The sequence below is a fragment of the Hemitrygon akajei genome, chromosome 8, assembly GCF_048418815.1.
Source record: "Hemitrygon akajei chromosome 8, sHemAka1.3, whole genome shotgun sequence".
Classification (NCBI taxonomy): domain Eukaryota; kingdom Metazoa; phylum Chordata; class Chondrichthyes; order Myliobatiformes; family Dasyatidae; genus Hemitrygon; species Hemitrygon akajei.
In genome coordinates this window covers 104505539-104528792 of record NC_133131.1, presented here as the reverse complement: position 1 = coordinate 104528792, position 23254 = coordinate 104505539, and the positions used below count along the sequence as shown (strand labels likewise).

At 38.6% G+C, this 23254-nt stretch overlaps 1 protein-coding gene across 10 annotated transcripts in view; it reads right to left on the bottom strand.

Moving 5' to 3' along the window:
- ikzf1 (IKAROS family zinc finger 1 (Ikaros)) overlaps positions 1 to 22884 on the bottom strand; it is an 85842-nt gene extending 62958 nt beyond the window's left edge. The window contains exons 1-4 of one of the 10 annotated variants that reach the window (XM_073054330.1): positions 22576 to 22884; positions 21848 to 21882; positions 20355 to 20420; positions 8576 to 8695 (exon numbers count right to left, since the gene is read on the bottom strand). In XM_073054330.1, coding sequence (XP_072910431.1) covers positions 8576 to 8695; positions 20355 to 20420; positions 21848 to 21872 — 211 coding nt within the window. In that variant the 5' untranslated portion in view covers positions 21873 to 21882; positions 22576 to 22884. Of the gene's footprint in view, positions 1 to 8575; positions 8696 to 20354; positions 20421 to 21847; positions 21955 to 22575 lie in introns of all 10 variants that reach the window. The other 9 variants (XM_073054323.1, XM_073054324.1, XM_073054325.1 and 6 more) reach the window with 9 other exon arrangements.
- Positions 22885 to 23254: the final 370 nt, after the last annotated feature.

The following is a 23254-nucleotide window of genomic DNA, read 5'->3' as shown; positions in this document are numbered from 1 at the left end:
TCTTCCTATTACACACAAATACAAAAATGCATATTTTTACAAGAACAAAAGGGAACTAAAACAATTTCTTTTCAAATCACAATATCAATATGATGTTGACGCAGGCTGTTGTAGGACAGGTTTAAAAATGTTTGATTTCTATTCAGGGCAGGGCTCCATTGTGGAACTTGTTCGGCCTGTTTAGTTATTTGCTATTTTTATATGCTTCAGTTAACCTGGCACCTGAAAGGCCTGTAAGCCATGTTCCCATCTACTGAATCTGGCTGTGAGACATCAAGTTGGTGACTTGATCCCAAGATTTTCTATGCTAACATTTTAGCTTGAATTCACAAAGCCTACACTTGTTGTTGTCAAAACTTTACAGTTTTGTAACAGTTCATATCTGATGAATTCTTTCAAAATGCATAAAAGGCTTTCTTTTTAGGCATGGAAATTCATTCAACTACGGTAGTTTTCTATAACATAATGGTATGAACAGTAAAAACATACTCCTGCTATGTTCCTTTCCCACTCTCAGCCATCCACCCAAGGTCTTTGTCCCATTATTTACCTTCTCCACCTCTCTCTCTTTTGTTACTAAGACTTCTTATTTCCCACCTACTTCCATCTGCCCATCAAAGTTCAGTGTTCAAAATACATTTATTATCAGAGTACATATATGTCACATATATTACCTGAGATTAATTTTCTTGTGGGCATTCACAGAAAATAGAGACGCATAGAATTAAAGCCAATGTCTAATCCAATTCACTATGTCACCTTGAATGTCAAGCGACTGACCCTCTTGACCAACCTCCCATGTGGGATCTTGTCAAAGGTATTGCTAAAATCTGCTGCCTTGCCTTCATCAACTTTCCTGGAAACTTCTTTGAAAAAATCTATAAAATTGGTTAGAGCTAACTTAACATGCACAAAGCCATGTTGACAGTCCCAAATCAGCCCATATCTATCCAAATGCCCATATATCTCATCCCTTAGAATACCTTCCAATAGGTTACTCACTACTAATGTCAGGTTTATTGGCCTATAATCTCCTGGCTTATTTTTAGAGCCTTTCTTAAACAACATAATAATATTAGCTTCCTCTAACATCCCACCCACGGCTAAGGATGTTTTAAATATCTCTGCTAGGGCCCCTACAATTTCTACCACAGGGTCCAAGGGAACAACTTGCCAGGCCCCAGGCCCAAATTCACCCTGATTAGCCTCAAGACAACAAACAACACCTCTCTTGTGATCTGTATACAGTCTGTGACCTCACTACTGCTTTGCCTCACTTCTATAAACTCTGTGTCTATCTCCTGAGTGAATACAGATGCAAAATTCCATTTAAAATATCCATGTTGTATACATGGACTTTGGTAAAGCCAAAGCCAAAGACAAGGTCTCTGTTGGGAGACAGATCTGGAATACTAAGGCACAGTGAATCCATAAAGACTTGCTAGATTAGGTTCAAAATTAGCATTGTCATAGTAGACAAATTGGGCTAGTGGTGAAGGGGTGTTATTGTGACTGGATGTCTGTGGCCAGTGGTGTTAAACAAAGATCAATGCTGGGACCTTTGTTGTTTGTTGTGCATGTACATGATTTGGATGAAAATGTAGGTGACTTGATGAATACATTTGCAAATACTCAAAAAACTGACAGCATTGTGTATAATGAAATATGTTAACAACAGGATCTAAACTAGTTGGAAATGTTGGCAGAGGAGTTGCAGATTAAGATTTATCTGGACAAGTTTGCATTTTGGATGGTCAAATGTAAACAAAAGTATACAGTAGGTGGCAGGACCCTTTGAAGTTCTGATGTACAGTGTGATCTGAGGCAACACGTCGCTGAAAATTGCAACACAAGTAGATAGGCAAATGTGCCTTTGGCAGTCACGGTGTTGAATATAAAAGTCAGGAAATCATGTTGCAGCTGTGTAAATCATTTGTCAAGCCGTATTTGGAGTATTTTGTGCAGTTTCAGTCGCCACATTACAGGAAGGATGTGGAGGCTTTGGAAAGGGTGCAGAAGAGATTTGGCAGGATGTTGCTTGGTATTAGCTACAAGGAGAGGTTGGACAGAATTGGATTGTTTACTCCGGAGTACTGGTGGTGGATGGTGACTTGACAGCAGTATTTAAAATTATAAGAGACAGGGTAGACAGAGTGTTTTTCCCAGGATATAACTGTCAAATGCTGGAGGCATAGGTTTATGCTGTGTGCAGGAAAGTTTAAAGGAGATTTATGTGTTAATTCTTTTTACACAGAGTTGTAGGCACCAGGAACACCTGCCAGAGAGGTGGTAAAGCAGATGGAAGTGCAATGTTTAAGAAGCATTTAGGCAGCCATTGCAAAGGCAGGGAATTGAGGGATATGGTCCATGTGCAGGCAGATAAGTGACTTCACGTTAACATGTGGTTTCATGTTAACATAGAGATGGTGGGTCCAAGGGTCTATTCTGATGCTCTTCTAGGTTCCATTTCACACAGGCTAGAATGCAAAGAATTTGGACCAACACATTACAGTCAGATTGCATTAGGAATCCTACTTTCGGTTTTGGATCCAGCAAGTAGCCAAGGTATGTTGGTTTTAGAAGGAACTCAGAACACAGTAAGATGGTGCCTGAGTTTAACTGGGTTACAGATACCATGAAAGCCATTTGCCTCATCATACTTGATTTGTACCGTAAGAAGAATTATTCAATTGGAGTAAATCCTATTCTTTTCTCATAGTCCTCCAAATTCTTCAAAGGATTAAAGCACTTTGCAATATAATCAGACGGCAGTGTTTAAAATGATAAAGGTATGTGATAAGATAATTTTGAAGAGGCAGAAAGATAAAGAACCAATTCCACAGAATAATATCTTCTGGTCTTAGGATCATATGATTTTTCAGGCATTCATAATGGGCACCTAAAAATATCTCCGCTAATATACTGTGTGTGTGAGCACTGGCCTAGGATTGGGTTGTCTTTCACCATCTTTAGAATCCATTATACAAATGTGTCTTCTCAGAATGAAGCAAACAATTGCCAGCAGGCTTTTCTACCATAGTAAACATCAAGAATAATCATGTCTCCCTTCCTCACATTCTCTGCAAGAGGAATTACCACTTCTCAGAAAACCTGCCCGACTTCTCCTCTGACTGTCCTGAACGTAACCCCAGCTCAAATCAGTAGGCTCACCACAAAACAGATTTAAATCTATTTTGTCACACCTGGCCTCTATGTTTGAAATCACCACAGCCCAGTTATCACACATGAATATTCCTGGTCTATGTAGTCCTCTGCCATTATTTCAACCATCACTAGCAGGGAAGACAACAGATCAGCAATGGTTGTAGTTTCTGGGAGTAATTTAGAAGATATGGAATCAGTTCATCCCAAAGCTAAAGAAATATTCTAAAGGGAAGATGAGGCAACCGTGGCTGAAAAGGGAAGTCAATGACAATATAAAAACAAAAGAGAGGTCATATGATGTAGTAAAATTAATGGAAAGCTTTTAAAAACCAACAGAAGGCAACTAAAAACAGCAATCAGGAGAGGAAAAATGAAATATGAATGCAAGCTAGATAATATAGTGCCTTGAAAAAGTAATCGGCCCCATAACTATTTTCACATTTTACTTTCTTATTTTCTAAATCTAAAATATGTAGAAGTAGGATTTTTGAACTAATCTACAAAACATTGTGCATCATGTCAAATCAAAAGAAAAAATCTTAATCTGCCAACAATTTACTAAATATTAAAAAACAAAATTGTGTGGCTGAAGAAGTATTCACCCCCTTTCCAATTGCTCTGCTAACATCCCATAGGTACATTAAATTACCCTTCCAACTCACCCTATTTGTTGAATTAGGAAATTGGAGGATCCCATGTGTTCAGTGAATTCATAAGAATAAATACCTTCTCTGTAAGATCCAACCATATGGTAGATATTGACCAAACCAAAATGAAGACAAACAGGCATTCAAGACAAGTCAGGGGAATGATAATAGAGAAGCACAAATCTGGGGAAGGGTACAAGACCATCTCAAAGGCACTGAACATATCTCGGACCATAGCGCATTCCATCATGAATAAGTGGAAACAGTATGAAACCACAGCCACATTGCCTAGGTCAAGCTGCCCATCTAAACTTAGTCATTGTAGAAGAATGACACTTGTAAGAGAGCCTATGTCAACAGTCACTCTGAGTGAGCTGCAGAGGTCAGTGGCATCAACCAGAGATGAAATCCATGACTTCATAATCTCTCAGGCTTCACACAAAAAGGGTATTTATGGAAGAGTGGCAAAGAAAAACATCTGACTGAAAAAAACCATATTCTTGCCCTTAAGAACTTTGCAAGGCATCACTTAGAAGATACTGTAAAGATGTGGAAGAAGGTTGGATGAGACCGGAGTAGAACTTTCTGGCCTTAATGCTAAGCAGTAAATGTGGTGTAAATCTAATACTGTGCATCAACCAGGTAACCCCATCCCTACTGTAAGGTATGGCATTGGTAGCATCATGCTATGGGAATACTTTTGGGGAGCAGAGACTGGTAATTTGATCAGGATTGCTGGGAAGATGAATGAGGCTAAATACAGAGAGATCATGGATAAAACCAGCTAGCCTCTGCCACAAAACTTAAACTGGGAAGGAAGTTTGTCTTTTGGCAGGACAATGACCCGAAGCACATACCCAGAGCAACCACACAGTGGCTCAAATGAAGAAAAGTGATGTTCTTGAGAGGCCTAGTCAGTCCTGACCTTAACCCAATCAAACATGTCTGGCAAGACAGCAATATTGCTGGCCACCACTGCTCCCCAACTAACCTGGCAAACCTGGAGCAACTTTGCAAATCTTGCTTTATCATGTTGTGCAAACCTAACAGAGACTTATCCAAATGACTACTGGCTGTAATAGCTGTGGGAAGTGGTTCAGCAAGTGGTACTGAGCAAAGGGGAATGAATACTTCTGAACTGCTGATATTTCAGTTTTTGAATTTTTAGTTTTTCATGCTTTACAAATTTCCCTGTTTTTTGGGGTCTACTGTGAAAAAAAGATGCATGTGATTCACAAATAAAATTTCTCAGTTAAATTGATCAAAGTCTCTGGTTATAATAGTTATTTATGTGAACAAAGTGCTGGGGGCTGAAAACTTTTACAAGGCAATGTAAAAGAATTTTGTCAGCTATATAAAGAAGAAAAGAGAATGAGAGTGGATATTGAACCACTGGAGAATGACATTGGAGAGGCAGCAATGAAGGGGCAAAGAAATGGCGACAAACTAAGTAAATATTTTGCATCAATCTTCAACTGTGGAAGACACCAGCAGTATGCAAAGAATTCTAATATAGTCAGTGGGCAGAAATTACTTTAGTCGCTATTACTAAGAAAGTGCTTGGAAGCTGAAAGGTCTGAAGGTAGATAAGTCAACTGGACCAGACAGATTACACCGCAAGGTTCTGAAAGCGACAGCTGAAGAGATTGTGGAGGCATTAGTAATGATCTTTCAAGAATCATTAGATTCTGAAACAGTTCCAGATGACTGGAAATTTGCAAATGTCACTCCATTCTTTAAAAAGAGAGGGAGGCAAAAATCAGGAAATTATAGACTAATGAGCCTGACTTCAGTGGTTGGAAATATGTTTGAGTCCATTATTGAGGATGAGGTTTTGGGTGCTTGGAGGCACATGATAAAATATGCAGAAGTCTGCATGGTTTCCTTAAGGGGAAATACTGCCTGACAAATTTGTTGAAATTCTTTGAAGAAATAACAGGCAGGACAGACAAAGGAGAGTCAGGTGATGTTTTTACTCTGACTTCCAGAAGTTCTTTGGCAAGGTGCCATACACTAGGCTGCTAAACAAAATTAGAGCCCATGGTATTACAGGAAATATAATAACATTGTCAGAAGATTGTTGACTGGCAAAAAGCAAAGAGTGGGGTCAAAGGGAGCCTTTTCTGGTTGACTGCTGGAACTATTGGTGTTCCTCAGGGGTTGGTGTGGAGTTCACTACTTTTCACATTATGTTTAATGAATTGGATGACAGAATTGATGGCTTTGTGGCCAAGTTTGCAGACTATACAAAGATAGGTGGAGGGGCAGTTAGTATTGAGGAAGCAGGGAGTCTGCAGTAGGACACAGACAGATTAGGTGAATGGATGAAGAAATGGCAGAAGGAATACAGTGCAGAGAAGTACAGAATATAGTCCTGCACTTTGGTAGAAAGAGTAAAGGCATTGAGTATTTTCTAAATGGAGAGAGAATTGAGAAGTTAGAGGAACAAATGGTATTGGGAGACCTAGTGCAGGATTCCACGAAGGCTAACTTGCATGTTGACTCAGTCATAAGGAAGGCAATGTAGTCCCAGCAGTCATTTTGAGAGGAATAGAATATAAAAGCAAGGATGTAATGTTGAAGCTTTTCAAGGTATTAGTCAGACTTCATTTAGAATATTGTGAGAAGTTTTGGGCACCTCGTCTAAGAAAGGCTGTGCTGGCATTGGAGAGGGTCCAGAGGAGGTTCACAAGAATGATTGCAGGAATGAAAGAAGTGTTTGATGTCTCTGGGTCTGAACTTACTGGAGTTTCGATATTGATTGGAGTGGATAGGGTGGATGTGCAGAGAAAGTTTCCAATAATGGGAGAGTCTAAGACCAGAGGGCACTGCCTCAGAAAAGAAGAATGTCCTTTTAGAACAGAAATGAGGAGGAATGTCTTTAATCAGAGGGTGGTGAACCTGGAATTCATTGCCCTGGATGGCTGTAAAGCCAAATCACTGGGCACATTTAAATTTAGACCAGGTGGAAAAATGGCAGTTGGAATTTAATGCAAACAAGTGTGAGGTGTTGCACTTTGGGAGGACAAGCCAGGGTAGGACTTTATCAGTGAATGGTAGAGCACTGAGGAGTGCAGTAGAACAAAGGAATCTATGAATACAGGTCTATACTTCCTTGAAGGTGGCATCACAGGTAGATAGGATTGTAAACAGAGCTTTTGACACATTGGCCTTCATAAATCAGAATACTGAGTACAGGAGTTGTGATGTTATGTTGAAGTTGTATGAGACATACAACTTAGTTAAGGTCAAATTTGGAGTACTATATGCAGTTCTCATCACGTACCTAGAGGAAAGATATCAATAAGATTGAAAGAGTCCAGAGAAAATTTACAATATTGTTGCCAGGACTTGAGAACCTGAGTTATAGGGCAAGGTTGAATAGGTTAGAATTTTGTTCCCCGGAATGTAGAAGAATGAGGGGAGATTTGAAAGAAGTATACAAAATTACGAGGGGTATAGATCGGGTAAAAGCAAGCAGGTTGTTTTTCTACTGAGGTTGGGTGAGACCAGAACTAGTGGTCATAGGTTACGGGTGAAAGGGTGATGCGAGTGTGGAACAAGCTGCCAGCAGAAGTAGTGGATGCAGGGTTGGCTGCAATATTTAGGAGAATTTGGATGAGTACATGGATGGGAGGAATATGGAGCACTATGCAAGAAGGTGCAAATTGATGGGACTAGGCAGAATAGCAGTTTGGCATGGACTAGATGGGCCAGAAGGCCTGTTTCTATGCTACAACACTCTATGACACTGTAACTCTACAATACCAAGACCAGTGTAGAATTGTTTGGAGCCCTTCTGCACATTAAAAAATTACATGCTATTCTGTATGGCATATTTTATTGTGCACTTATACTCATCAAAGCTCTCCTAACTTGGTAGTTTGCTTACTGAAACCGAATTCCTTTTCTAGCTGTTAACGCTGAATACAATTTATCATGATACAAAGCTTGAAGCACAAAGTTTACTGCCTCCAAAATGTGACATTTTGTTAGCAGAGTACCTTGAGCTACCACTGCTATATAATACGTTGAATGATACTGATTAGGGATGAATTTCTAGACAACACATTTTAATAGCATCTTATCTCTGCCTTTATTAGAACAGTATATTTATGAGGAAGCCAGATAAATGCATGAGAGAGAAAAGGTTAAAAGTAGTTAAAGATGGTAAAAATTGGTAAAAAGTATGATGAGGAGTTCCATTAACTCTGGGAGAGGGATCAGTTTGTCTGAATGACCTGCACAGTTCCAGAGTGATGAATCTTTTTGAGAGCGTGCGCCCAAATTGAAGATAATCTTCTAAAAAAATTCCTCTTGTGTGCCATAGTAATTTTGAACAGAGATTATCACTGATTAATGAATTAGTAACAATAATTGTGGACCTTTTTACGGAAAAAAGGCTGAGTCATTTGCTTATTTTCATATATTCATTATTTTACTGTTAATGAAAGTTTAACAGAGACCGACTGAAATCAATGAAGTCATTTAGAAATCTTTTAAAAAGAAAACTGAAGAAACATCATTTCTAAATAGTATTGTTATTGTATCTCATACATAAGAAATGTGAATAGGCAGTAAAAAAAATCCTGCCTCATTTGGCAGTAAAGATCATTATGTATCTTTACATTGTGGGCGAGGTTTAAAGAATTGAGGGGCAGCACTGCTTAATGCATCATAACAAAATTTTGTGTGTATAATTTTAGACACACGTGCCACACGTTCACCACCCCTAGTAACCACACCAAAATTTTTACACTTACCAATGACTTTGTCACCCTGTGGGTTGCTTTTGCCCCCAGCACTGGTTGATAGATCTTCAGGGATGGGCATCTGCTCAAGTTGTTCAGTTTGTTCATTTATAGGAAGAGCTTCTTTACTCCCTAAACAAAAATGAATTGATTACAATAACTAAGCAATACAAAGAAAATAGAAATCTTAAACAAAAAAGTTGCACTCATCAAGTATCAGTGGAAGGGAAACAGGGATAACCCTTCAGATGAGAGATCTTTATTAGAATAATGTCAAATGAATGGGAGGAAAGTTTTGCTTGTGGAATAATGGCAATTGTTCTTAAATTATCTTTTTCCATCCATCATAAGAATATAAAGTGAACAGAAGTATGAAAAGACAGTAGAGCTAGCAAATAATGTGCTAGCATTAATGCCTCAAGCCTTACTCCCATCCACTCTCCTATTCATTTCTTCCCATATCCAAAACTATATTCATGTTAGTCTTAAATAAATGCCAATAACAGAGCATTTGTAACCCTCTGACAAAGAAAATTCCAAAGATCCACCATGCCTGAGTAAAAGAACATTTTGCAAATCGCGGACTAAAATGGCTAATCTGTTATCCCGAGGCTCAACCTCCTAATTCTCAAATATTTAACTGGAGAAAGCCATCTGTCCTGTCAATCCTTTCAGAAGGATTCAATGGGATTGCCTCTCAAGAGAATACAAATCAATCTTTCTCAGTCCTTCCCTAGATAATAATCTCCACATCCATAAATCAATCAACTGAATCTACATGTCAGTTAATTGAGTGTCCCTTTAAACCAGAGATACAAGGTGTGTCCTTTTCCATCAGGTAGTTGCAAGGGACAAAGTGATATGACAACATGCATCAACTTATCTACTATAGGAATGGTGACTTCCGTTTCATCTGAAAATGAGCTCAAAGTGCATGTGCTGCATGATGAATAGTGGTACTCCGTGCATCCCAAGAAACATCTGACATGCTTCGGTATAGAACAGTGCTGGCAGTTTGCTGTTCCATTTCCCCAAACTGTGCAACTCAGCGATGAACACATATTCACAATATCATTCTATTTTCAAACGCTTGTACACTTAAAACCAGGCATTATGTTGTCCAATTTCTACATAAAATTTCAAAAATCCATGCTTGGTCACATAAAAGCTCCATACAGTAACATTTATATTTCTTATACATCAGACTCCCTTGTACTGAAGCCAGCATATATTTTGTTGTACTGTACCTGTAAGTTAAGTTGCTATGTTTCATGAAAGAACAGATCAAAATCCCTCTGTGAGCTGACACTTACTGGTATCATATTAACGATATTTCCTTAGAAATCCCAATGCATCCCATCTTTTTGATAACACGTTTTCAGGTCAGGTTGGATATGGCAGTTCAGCCTATGATGGGGATGCTGGAATATTTGTGGAACTTACCTTGACTCCAGGTAACATACCACTCAAAGTCTAAGGTATGGAGTTCAGTGGCAAAGTGGAAGGGGGAAAAATTGCAGGTATCAATTAAGTCAGGAGTTGGTGGTGTGTGTGGGCAGGTGGGGTTGTTTGGAATGGAACTCAAGGTGGCGAGAGGAGAGATGCAGGATTGTACACGATGGATGTAGGGAAGGAAATGAGTGGTAAATGAGCAGGGAGGGTGCTTTGTGTGGCCAGGGGAGTGGTATCAGGGTACTTCTTCATGTGGACAGGGGAGAAGGAACAGGATGACTCAACATACTGGCAGGACAGTGCACTGGGCCAGTTCTTCATAGTGTAGGGGATGGGGAGTATGATGAACTGCATATGGATAGAGGATGGGATTATGAAATCACACCCCATGGGTAGTCATGAAGGTTCAGTACAGTACACTACCACAATACATGGGAGTGGGATCAATTAGATGTGTAGAGAAGAGGTATTAGAGTGCTGAATGTGGAAAGAGAGGGAAATTAAGCTGTTTCTCCTTGCGGCAGGGGAGTGGGGTTGGTTTGGCATTGTCCATGGGTGGAAAGGGAATTGGGATGGTATTGGATGTGGGTAGGGGAAGACTGATTAAAACATGTGGTTATATAGGGGCTGGGAAACCAGATGCACCTCCAGTCAGGGTGAACCGTAGATGTGAGGAGGGTGGGTAGGTTCAGGAAGGTCTGTTCAGTGAGTGGGTAGAGAGATCCAAACATGTTGTCACTATTTGACTTACATTACCTACAGTCTTTATAAGTTATTGCCTTGGAATTAAAAAGCTGTCTTCCCTCTAGAGCACTCAAAGGAGCACTGGATGAGGAGCAACACCACTGCCTACATTATGGTACTGAAACTGCATTAGTACCATAGGGTGACACAATAGGAATGCCCAAGCAAATTTCATGATTGGCATGATTCGACTGTGAAATGGTCACAATTGTAATTTAAAGAACAGGGCCAACAAGTACCTATATGTAATAATCCCATTTTCCAACATTTAGCCCATAGCCTTTGAAACGCTGTTTCAAGTGCTCATCCAAATACAAATACTGTGAGATTACCTGTCTCCCCAACACCTGAAACTCTACAAAACATTTCAACCACCTTTTAGATGAAAATGGACGTCTTCAAATGTGCCTAGATCTCTAATTCTTCCTTAAACCTATGCCCTGAAAATCCGAGTCTCTAATGAGCTCAGTCAGTATTCTAAGTCTGCGGATTCAAAAAGGAAGGAAAGGGAAACAACTTTTTCATATCTTTAATGTTTTACAATTATTTAAAACTGCTTGTGTATCTGAATATAAGAATTGTTAACATGACAGCATTGACTGAAAGCAAAAGCCCTCAGTTACAGGGATAACTTGGATAGATTAATTCCTTGGAGCAAAGGAAATGAAGGGAGATCTTCAGAGGTATATAAAATTACGAGAGGTCATAGATAAGGTGAGTACATGCAGACTTTTTTCCTCTAGGTTTATGTCAGACTAGGACTAGAAGTCATAGGTTTAGGTTGAAAGGTGAAATGTTTAAGCGGTACCTGAGGGGAAACTACTCCACTCAAGGGTGTTCTGAGTGTGGAACGTGATGCCAGAAAAAGTGGTAGATGCAGGTTTGACTGTAGCATTTAAGAGAAGTTTGGATAGGTGCACGGATGAGAGAGGTGTTTGGAGGGCTGTGGTCTGAGTTCAGGCAGATGGGGTTCAGCAGAAAACTGGGACAGCACAGATTAGATGGGCCATAGGGCCTGCTTCCATGCTGTGGGTCATCTTCCCTGTAGCTAGTCGGCATGCAGACTGGAGCATCCCGAAGATCAGATTTTCATATCCAGAAAGCTAAATACAGGCACATGGGGGTCTTAAAGGGTGGGAAAGATGATCACTAGTAAGAAATAGATCCGAAGATGGATATTTAGATCACAGTGTACTTCCCTCAAGATGGGGTAAGTGGGCTGACTCAGAGAGGCAAACATGCCAGAAATGCCCAGCCCAGTGTAATTAGCTAAGGGTCCACAACAAAGCCTTATGGCCACTCAGTATGTAAAAGCCTACCAGGATGCAAAAAACTTATTTATTTTTACCTGATATTTTTTTTTCAATATTGGCATAACATAAATGTTTCAACCCCATGAGTCGCAAACACATTACATATATTACGTACAAAATTATTTTCTGAACTCAAATGAATCCAAATGCTTTCAATGATTGGTGTTCTACCAGGTGTAATTACTAAAGAAAACAGTGATTTATTTTTCTTATCTCACACACTTTAAGAATTAATTTAAATTACAGCCTTGAGGAAAATGTACTGGCCATCAAAGTGTTTGAAATCATTAACAGGTTACTTACTTGACAGAATGCAAAGGTTTCATGCAATCATTCAAGTCAAACCTAGAATTATTCTATTATTTAAATCATACTTGGATTTTAATTATGGTACAAAAAGGGAGGTAAATTTAGCAGAGTGTACAAAGTGTTAAAGGGTAAGAAATCCCATAAGAGTTATTGAGTCAGTGTCCTGTAGCATGGAATCTGGTCCTTCAGGCCACTGAGTCTCGGCTTGTTATTACAAAGTTAGAATCCATGAAGGTCAGTACATGGAAAGCAGATGGAAATTGTCAGTATTGACCTGCCCCATTACTACCTCCGCACTTCTAATCTCCCCTTATTCCAGAGGCTACAGTAACCTGCATATTTAATTGAGCATGAGGTTTAACTTTTGCAACTGTTCCATGAAACAGAACTTGCTGGGAACAGCAAGCTGATCTCAAGTGGTGGTACCTGAGACCCCACCCTTACTATATCGATATCTCATGTGTCTAAGGTCCTATCAGTTGTTGTTATCTGTCTCTGTTAATCAGGATATGCAGAACAGTGGGGGTAGATTAAACTAAATTTAAAAATTATAATTTTATTTAAAAGTATCAATAATAATAAATATATATTCATTTGACTTAATGAATGAAAACATTAATATTAATTAAAATAAAGGAAGAAGGAAGTTACTTAACCTGTCCAGGTTGGTAACCCCTCTTAAAAGAGATGGATCACGTCAGATTGCCAACCATCATGATGGTCAGGGGCCAGATACAAATTATCCTCAGCTTAATGTGACTTAACTCTACTCCTGGCCTCAGAGTGGGAGGTCAGATGGATGAGCTTAAGATCTCATTTTTGGCATGTTCCATTCGTCTGCATTGCAGTGGGCAGATGAGGAAGACAAGGATACATTGACCAATGGAGGATGGTAAAATCTGGCCCATGAAGTCATTGGCAGCAGCAGATTATAAAAAGGTCAAAACCATTCTGCATGAAGCAGATTTGAACTTACAGCATGAATATCAATTCATGACTTCCAAGAGCATCTAGTATTTTATTTACCTTCTCTCCCCCTTTACTTAAAATTTATGTTATATACAGTCTGTGACCACTTTATTAGGTACCTCGTGCACCTTCCCATAAGAGGAAAGATCCTCTCCAGATCAAACATCTCAGGACCCACCGGAATCATGTATGATTCAGGGAGAAAAGAAAGCCAGTTAAGGGGAGATATAAGAGTCCAGACCAAATACGCTCACAATAAAAGAATAAGGGGAACTCAGAAATTAAGATCTCAGTGGATGTTACAGAACATACAGTATAAGGTAAATAAAATACAGCTTATTACAACACTGAGAGATTGACACTACAGAATAACTAGAGGGCAGAGGGATCAAACAGAAGAAGAGTCTGGAATACAAAGCCAGCACAACAAATCATAAGCAGATAAATTCAAAAAAATGCCAAGGAAAAGAGTAAAATAAAGATTAGGTCTTTTTAGAGACCAAAGCAGTGAGTGTGGGAGGAGGAAGATAATAAATGTTCTAATTGAAAACATTGTCCCTGGCTTTAAGGTTAGTAGGAATGAGAAGGACATTGAAGTTAATAGAGGAATGTAAATAATAGAAATGACAATTATAAACACATATATATGTCCTGATGAAGGGTTTCATCCCAAAACATCAACTGTTTATTCCTCTCCTTAGATGCCACTTGACCAATTTAGTGTCTGTTGAATGATAACCAGAGAGGATACTTTCAGGGGTTCTGGAACTTATAAATGTTGATAAATTCCCATCCCAATATAAAATATATACACCCATGATCTCTAGTTGTAGACCCACCCAATCTCAGTGGAAAAAGCCTGCTTTCATTTACCCTATCTATACCCCTCATCATTTTGTATATCTCCTTCAAATCTCCCCTCAATTTTCTTCATTCCAAGGAATAAAGTCCCAACTTATTCAATCTTTCCTTATGACTCAGTTTCTCCAGAGCTGGTAATGTCCTTGTAAATTTTCTCTGTATTCTTTAAACCTTATTTACATCTTTCCTATAGGTAGGTGACCAAAACTGCACACAATACTCCACATTAGGCATCATCAACATCTAATACAACTTCATATAACTTTCCCATCTCCTGTACTCAATGCTTTGATTTATAAAGGTCAATGCTCCAAAAGCTTTCTTTCCAACCCTATCTCTATCTGCGATTCCACTTTCAATGAATTATGGACCTGCATTCCCAGATCCTTTTGTTCTACAGCACTCCTCAGTGCCCACTGTTCACTGTGTAAGACCTACCCTGATTGGTTCCACCAAAGTGCAATACCTCACACTTGTCTGCATTAAATTCCATCTGCCATTTTTCAGCCCATTTTTCCAGCTGGTCCAGGTCCTGCTGCAAGCTCTGATAGTTTTCCTCATTGTCCACAACACCCCCAATTTTGATGTCATCTTCAAATTTGCTTATCCAGTTAACAGATCATTGACATAGATGACAAATGACAACCGATCCCTACGGCATTCCACTACTCACAGGCCTCCAGTCAGAGAGGCAACCATCTATAACTATGCTCTGGTTTCTCCCATAAGGCCAATGTCTAATCCAATTTACTACTTCATCCTGAATATTGAGTGACTGAACCTTCTTGACCATCTTCCCTTAAGGAACCTTGTCAAATGCCTTTCTAAAGTGCATGTAGACAACGTCCACTCTCTTGCCTTCATTAATATTCCTGTTAACTTCCTTGAAACACTCAAAAAATTGGTTAGACATGACCTACCTGACACAAAGCCATGCTGACTATCCCTAATCAGTCCACATCTATCCAATTACTCATATATATCTGGTCCCTTAGAATGCCTTCCAATAACTATACCCATTGCTGAAATCACGCTTAATGGACTATGATTTCCTGGTTTATTTTTAGAGCTTTTCTTTAACAATGGAACAACATTAGCTATCCTCCAGTCCTCCGGTACCTCACCTGTCACTAACGATGATCTAATTATCTTTGCTAGGGCCCCAGCAATTTCTGCACTTGTCTCCCACAGGGTCCAAGGGAACAGCTTGTCAGGCCCTGGGGATTTATCAACCCTAATTTGCTTCAAGAGAGCAAACCCTCCATAATCTATATAGGGTCCATGAAGCCGATGCTGCTTTGCCTCACTTCCATACATCTGTCACCTGAGTCAATACAGATGCAAGAAATTAACAAAGTCCCCCCCACCTCTTTTGGCTTCATTCATAGATTACCATTCTGGTCTTCCAGAGGACCAGTTTTGTCCCTTGCAATCCTTCTGAAACCAATGGCATTATGATCCCAGGATGCAAAGCATTCCTCTACACAAACTTCTGGCACCTGCACTGTCTCATTCCCTAATAGCAGATCCAGTATCACATGCCCTCTCATTGGGACATCTACATACTGACTAAGGAAACTTTCCTGAACACATTTGACAAACTCTATCCCATCTACTCCTTTTATAGTATGAGAGTCCTAGTCAATACATGGAAAGTTAAAAATCACCTTCTATAGCAAAAGCCTGCAATCTCACAAATTCTTCAAAATCCTGTGGATTGTTGGATGGTCTGTAATATAGCCATGTTAATGTGGCTGTATATAATACTAATCCCTCATTTCCACCCATAACACGTCCCTAACTGAGTTCTCCAGTTTGTCCTGATTGAGCACTGCCATGACATTTTCCCCAACTAGTAATGCCACCCCTTCTCCTTTAATTCCTCCTACTCTATCGCGTCTAAACCAACGGAACTCTGGTACATTCAGCTGCCAGTCCTGCTCCTCCTGCAACCAAGTCTCACTAATAGCTACGATATCATAATTCAATGTGGTGATCCATGCCCTGAGGTCATTTCGCTAATCAGAGAGGTTAGAGGAGAATGGCCATACTGGGTCAAGCTGACAGGAAGGTGACAGTAACTCAAATAACCACACATTACAGCCATAACATGCAGAAGAGCATCTCTGAACACACAACATGCTGAACCTTGAAGTTGTTGGGCTACAACTGCAGAAGGCCAGAAACATGCACTCACTCAGGTGAGATTCCTGTATCTGAGTAGCCACTGACGGTATATAATATGTACATTATTTCACACTACATCATAGGAAAATACACTGGAAAGAGAAATGTAACTGAGTATCTTGACAAAAATCCCACATTTTGAAGCTTGTTCCATATGTTTTACTTTTCTTTAAGTTTATGAAAAAAATTACCTTTAGAGAAACATCAAATTAGCTGCTGTTGTATCCAGATTGATATTAGTGACAAATTATCCTTGGTCGTATTGGTTGCATTTATAACTTTTTTCAACAATATATCTGAAAATTGATTTATTCATGAAATATAGACATTGCTTAAGAATAGAGACAGCTGTGTGCTGCCTCCTTAATTACCTATGAGAAACTGGTGATGCTTTGAATTCGTAAGTCCTGTAGTCTTTGTGGTGAAGTTACACCATGGTGTAAGAAGGTAAAGAGCCCCATGACTATGACCCAAGTCAATGAAGAATAGTAGAATATTATAAATATATTACTTTGAAGTGGAGTTGCGGTTATGTGTGTATTGCCTTTATTCTCAATGGCCGAGGTTACATGCTTCAAAGGCTTTGTCAAGGATGCTTTGGGAAATACCTGTTGGATCTTATAGAGGCAGCACAATCTGTTATTGTCTGCTGGTGGTGAAATGAGTGAATGGTTAACATGGATGTTAGCATTTAAATATGCTGTTTTACTGCACTGAGTCTTGATGGAACAGACTTGTCAAGGATATTCCACCATACAACATTATAGATAGGGAAAGGCTTTGGAAAGCCTGAAGTTGCAACACTTACTGCAGAGTATCCACCTTGCATAGTCACATTGTTCAATTGACTGATCCAATTATTTGCTTAACAGTGATTCACAATTTGCTAATGCTGGCAATTTGCCAATGGTAATATTTTTGAATTATAGATCTACTGTTAGAAGATGGGATTAAGTTCAGTGACATTTTTTGACCTGCATAGGTTCGGTGAATCTAACAGTGCCACTCTATGCCATAAGTTTTGCACTTTGTAACTTATTTCTATGTTTGTAATCACTTTGAAAATATGTCTCGGAAGACATTCTAACTTTCCTTACAGCAATCTTTCAGTAAGGCAGCAGCACCTTCAAGGCAATGCAGCTAAAATAAATGATTCAGTGTGCGTGTTCTAGATTTTGCTGTGAAAATACTGATGAGTTGATCTGCACTCATTTTTATTTACATGCAATTCAGTCAGCAAGGTTTGTCTAGTACAGATGCCTAGTTAGTGCATTTACTTTAGCTGCACTACATTTGAAATGTTGCTAGTCTTATCTAAAAATCGTTACATGGTAAAATAGAACGCCCTCTGAAGCAGATTTTCAGACTGACTGCAATCATTGAATTAATTTTAAAAAATGATACAGAATAAAACTATTTGATTAATTGAGCATGTCTGGGCCAAAAAAGAATCATCTCATCTTCTAGCACAAGATCCAAAAATTCAAAGATATTACCATTGGCAAAGGCAATTGCAGACATTTTATTTCATTGATAACTGAAGAAGTAGCAACTTGCAGTCCAATTCCAAATGTATTAGGTAGCATTAAGTTCTTATACTAAGTTTACCACCAAATTGTGGCTTGTCATTTCTGTAAGGCACTCTTTTAAGGATGTTATGTTCTAATTGTGTCTCAGGAATTAAAATGTAACCTTTACAAATATGAACTCCATTTTCTTCAGCTTCCAAGTTTGGTTTTGTTTAATTAAAATAGTGCTCTTGCTTCACTTTTGTCCTCTTTTTCAATTTATTCTTTCTTTTCTTTATTTTACTTCCTGTACTAATTTGACACTGAATTTATGATTCTAATTAACACTTCCTAGTTCAGAACCTGCCTTTGCTTATTTTTCATCAGTTTGGTTGATTATAGAGGGCACAGGTTTTTTACAAAATGCAAAATTCAGAGAAAACCATCTTCTACAGATGAATACAAACCTAACAAAATACCATGATATTTATTTGGTGCTCAAGGTGAAACCTAGTCCAATATCTTTTCTGGTAGCTGTTTGAATTGTTTGCATTGAACTGCTGCTGCTAAGTTAACAAATTTCACGTCACATGCCGGTGGTAGTAAACCTGATTCTGATTATTGTGTTGCAGCACATAACATTATATAAAAAATAATTATTAACAAATAAATTGTCTTTGCACATCCTGAGATCTTGAAAAATACTACTTAAGTGAAATCCTTTCTTTTCTTTACTATAATTTTTTTAGGCCATTAGAGAATAAAGGAGTTAGAGGTAGAAAGCAAGAATGTATTTATACTGAAAAAATATATGCTAACTCTTTTTGAAAAATACTTATTAGTGTTTTCAGTATACAAAGTCAATGGCCCAAATTTAATGGATTGGTTTAAAAGTGGAATACTGCAGGTCCTAGAAGTCAGATATAAAACAGAAAATCCTGATGTACTCAACAGGTCAAGTGGTATCTGAGAGATAAATTGAATTCACATTATAAGTTTGGTTAGTAACTCTTCTGATGCTTCTCCACAAGTGCTGCCTCCCTTCCTATCTTTCCTGTTATATTAAATATTTTGGTGCAAATGTTCTGTTTGTTAAAATATTTGACTGTAAATTCAAAGTTTGTCATTTGATTTTTATTTTGCAATTTCTTGCAGACCTCGACATCAGGATGTAAACAAATCAGAAAAGCATCACAGTTCACTCCAATGAAAAGATTGTAACATTGGAAGTATATTTAAGAATTCATCGGCAAGCTAAAGTGCTTTGAGCAGATGCAAGTCCTGAAAAAGACCTTAACCAGGGAATGAGTGGTTGTTTCAAAGCACTTGGAGAGAAAGCTGACCAGCTGATATTAAGAACGGGACAAACAGATAAGCAGCTGTTGGGAGGAACCTGGACTTGGGGGAATAACTGCCACATGTGAAATAAATCCAGAATTACAATTAGAGTTAATACGCACATTATATATTTCTATTAAGTAACACGGTTTTTCTCTAAAGATAATCAAGTAACTCATAAAATGAGGTAGTCAGCAATTTTATTTAATTTTAACAGTTTATCTTCATACAACAAATTAAATATTAACCGCTCAGGAAATAGACAGTAGAGAACTGTGCAGGAGAAACACCGTCTTATCATTGTGAATATGAGAACTTGGTACTCAAAAACCTCAGTGGCTAACGTGGAACAATATCGAAGATAATGTGGTGTGGATGTGGGGGTGGATGTGTGACACTAATCATTGTATTTAATGTTTTATATGTGTACCACATGTGTGGGAAAATTATGCCAAGGGTGAGAAACAAGTCTTCATCTGAAGGAATTAACCAGGTAATGTTTCAAAGCAAATGACTGAATAAAATTTATTAATTCAATATATTTAAAGTCAAGGAAGAAAAGATGTTTTAAACAACATAATAATCAAATGAAATATGAAAATTAAAGGAAATTCAAACTCTAAACATGAAAATTGTTCAAAATGTGTTTTTGTATTAAGAAATAAATACTAAATCTTGATTACAATATTAAAATAACGTTCATACAAAGTAGAAATTTTGTTTTCTTTCACATTGTGCAATCGATCCTATGAGTTGTTCCTCAATCCATTGTGAACACTTCTCTGTTACTGATACAAATCTTTTTGTTAACAGTTGACCTTATTCATGGAAAAATATTGTTAAAAGGGATTTGCTCATGTTCTGCAAGCCAAGCATCAGCCTAAAAAAGTGTTATCTAAAACGCTGCCTGCGGGTGTGTACTCTCCGCCCTTTCTGCAGCAGTTCATGAGAGTTCAACTGTCATATGTGCAATAATGCAAAACTTGAGAAATTAACTTCATATAATATCACACAAAATATTAAAAATGAAAAAAAATCAGGAGCAAATATGTCTTAATCAATGAAATAAACTGTACTTGAGTTTGGAGCAAATACATAAGTGCCATTTACCTGTCTCAACAGACAGTTGGGAAACGTCCTGTGCCTCTTCAGTTTCCATATTTTGCTGGCACTCTGCTGTGAGGAAAGGAATGATGTGGCGTGTTACTGGATAGATGATAATGAAACTTTTTACTATTCAAACTCGCTAAGTAATATGGAAAAAATATGCCCTTCTTTCTGCAGTTCCAAATACTCTTAAAAAAACCTGCGCATTACTTTCTGACAAGGAGATCCTGATCTTACACAGATTACAAAGATTTATAGAAATTTCATTACAGGCAGAGGTTGACAAAATTTGTTATTTATTGTTAATTTCCCACTCCATAATAACCCAAAAATGCAAACTGACTGCAACAAAATTAAGCAGAAAATTAAATGGCCCTAGGTCATTGTATGTGAAGAGAAGCACAGAATTCATTCTCTGGTTGATCTATAGTTATGTTCTCTCTAATTTACTGAGCATGCATCGATGAACCTTGAGTCAGCTTTGTGACACTTGTACAATCAGCAATCAAAAATGAAGCAATTTACAGAAGAATGTCTCATTTACCCAAGCAGGACTGCATATTTGAGCAGCACCAGCTATGCCTTGATTAATAATGAATACACCTCATACAGCAGCAGATGGGCGGAAAAGCAGCCTTAGACTCTGTCCTTTCTTCGGGAAGTCTCGGTGACCAATTTTGTTAGTTAGCTCCTACACAGGGAGAAGTGAATCTCCCTAAAATAGCGAAACAAGCCTAGGAGAGAAAGGGAACCCATGCCTTCCTGTTTTACTGACAGATGGCTCCACAGATTTGGAACAAATGGTGGGAAGCTGTAACCCTTCTGCAATAGCACTTTATGTTCTAAACACTGGTTCGAAGCAACTGCAAACACCAGAGAATAGGTGCTTGAGGTTCAGTCGGGTAGAAATAATTTACAGATTTTTGTAGGTTTGCAATTTCTCTTGATTGATATCCAGGCATGTTTGTTGGAAATGTGGTCAGCCTTCATACTCAGCAATTACAAAACTAAACCTTGCAAAACCAGTATTGCAATATATTATCAAGATTATCAAATAACAATTTAAAAGCCATCATCTACAAACTTGTCAGACATGACCAAATCCTAAAATATCCAATGTTCATTTTAATGTCCTCCACCCCGCCCACACAAATAAAGATTTATGCAAATATCTGAATACTAATTTGGCATATAGCAAGCATTCAAAATAAACGAGTTCCTCCTACTACAGATCCCAACTCTATATAATTATGAATTCACAAATATACAGAATAATATTAATTTTCAAACTCTAGGTGGGAATGAATCTATGTGAGCATCCTCCTTGCATATGGAAACATTTGCCCAAATTATCTGAAAATCTGGATAAATTACAGGTGGCCGCAAATAGCTATAAGTCGGAATTTATTGAAATTAACGATCGATTAAAGTTCTCTATACCGCATCTGAAAAACAGAAGTTGTTTTAAACAACTTCCTCAAGATAGTTCAACTAACCTTCCTCATTCTCTAGACCGTGCATGTTAGCGATTCTAATGGGGGGAAAAAGTCTTCAATTAATCTCCAGAATTACGTTTATTCGAAACTTTCAGTAGTGTAATATCCTGGGAAGAGAGAAGTGCACCGCTGTAGTTTGCAAATTCCTCAAGCAACGTCGGAAAATGAAGTGGCCTGTGTGTCAGCTTCTGAACAGAGTTAATAAACGACAACGTCGCATAATCGTTTCTCACTGTAAAATTATTTCAATAGATTACCGAGACACATAGTTTCATATTCAAATTCCGACAATACGCTATAATGGAAACTATTCTTTCGAAACAGTTTTTAATATTGGCTATAATGTGCTCAGGGATTCTGCAACGCTACAAAGTTATATGAATAACACCCCACCAAAAAAAAACTTCTAGATACACAGATAAATAAGTAGGTAGATAAATAGATAGATAGATTGATAGACGGTCAAAGATCCATATTCAAATTTTTGATGATAAGCTCCCGAAATCGTTTCGGCCATATACTAGTCGAGACAGCAATGACAGAAAGGCGTTGCAACCAAGCTAACAGGTGTCTCCAACAAACTATGACAAAATAATGTTAGACTTTCCGCATTATTTTTTGCAAATGACAATCCCAGATCATTGTAGTCCCGTGTATGTATGTGCCATTTTTACGCCGTGTGAAGTTTCGGGTAAAGTTAGACGAGTTGTATGGCTGTTCTTTCCTACCTGGATCCCTGGTCGCTGGCAGCAGACACAGCCCGGCAGTTCCTGCTCCATGTGCAGGCTGCACTTGGAGTCCCCGCAGCTGTACATCGCTCCCCGCTCGACTTCCTCCTTCCAATGCGCCGGCCACGCGCACACACCCTCGTGCTGGGATTGGTGGAAGAGCCCAGGGCTCGCTGGCGGCAGATGCCCTTTTTGTCAAGTGCTGGGAGAAGGCATCAGGCGCTCCTCCTTACATCGCGGTATGTGTTACACAGCTTCGGAACTGCGGCCGTGTCAGCACGGCGGGGTTGTTACACGTTGTGAGGGGCAATGGGGAAGTGTGGACCACATACGCCCGGTTGTTATTCCCAGAATGAGGAACACCGAAGAAGTCGAAGATTAAACTGTCAGCCATGTCACCTTATGGTTGTACATTCAATTTCGAATTACTTGAGACATCTCCATCTTTATTCAAAGTGACCACTTTTTCTCCACTCTCGTGAACTAAAACATGAAACACGCAAGATCAGTTTTAGTAGCCATGAATTTTGCAGCAAATTCCCTTGGCTTTACCTCCTCGCAAATGTACCAATGCAGGGTGCCCAGCCAGAACTTCCACCATCCCTTTGCATCCACATACGCTGTTTGATCCGCTGAGTTCCTCTAGTAGTTAGTTTTTTTTAAAAAAAAAGCACAGTTC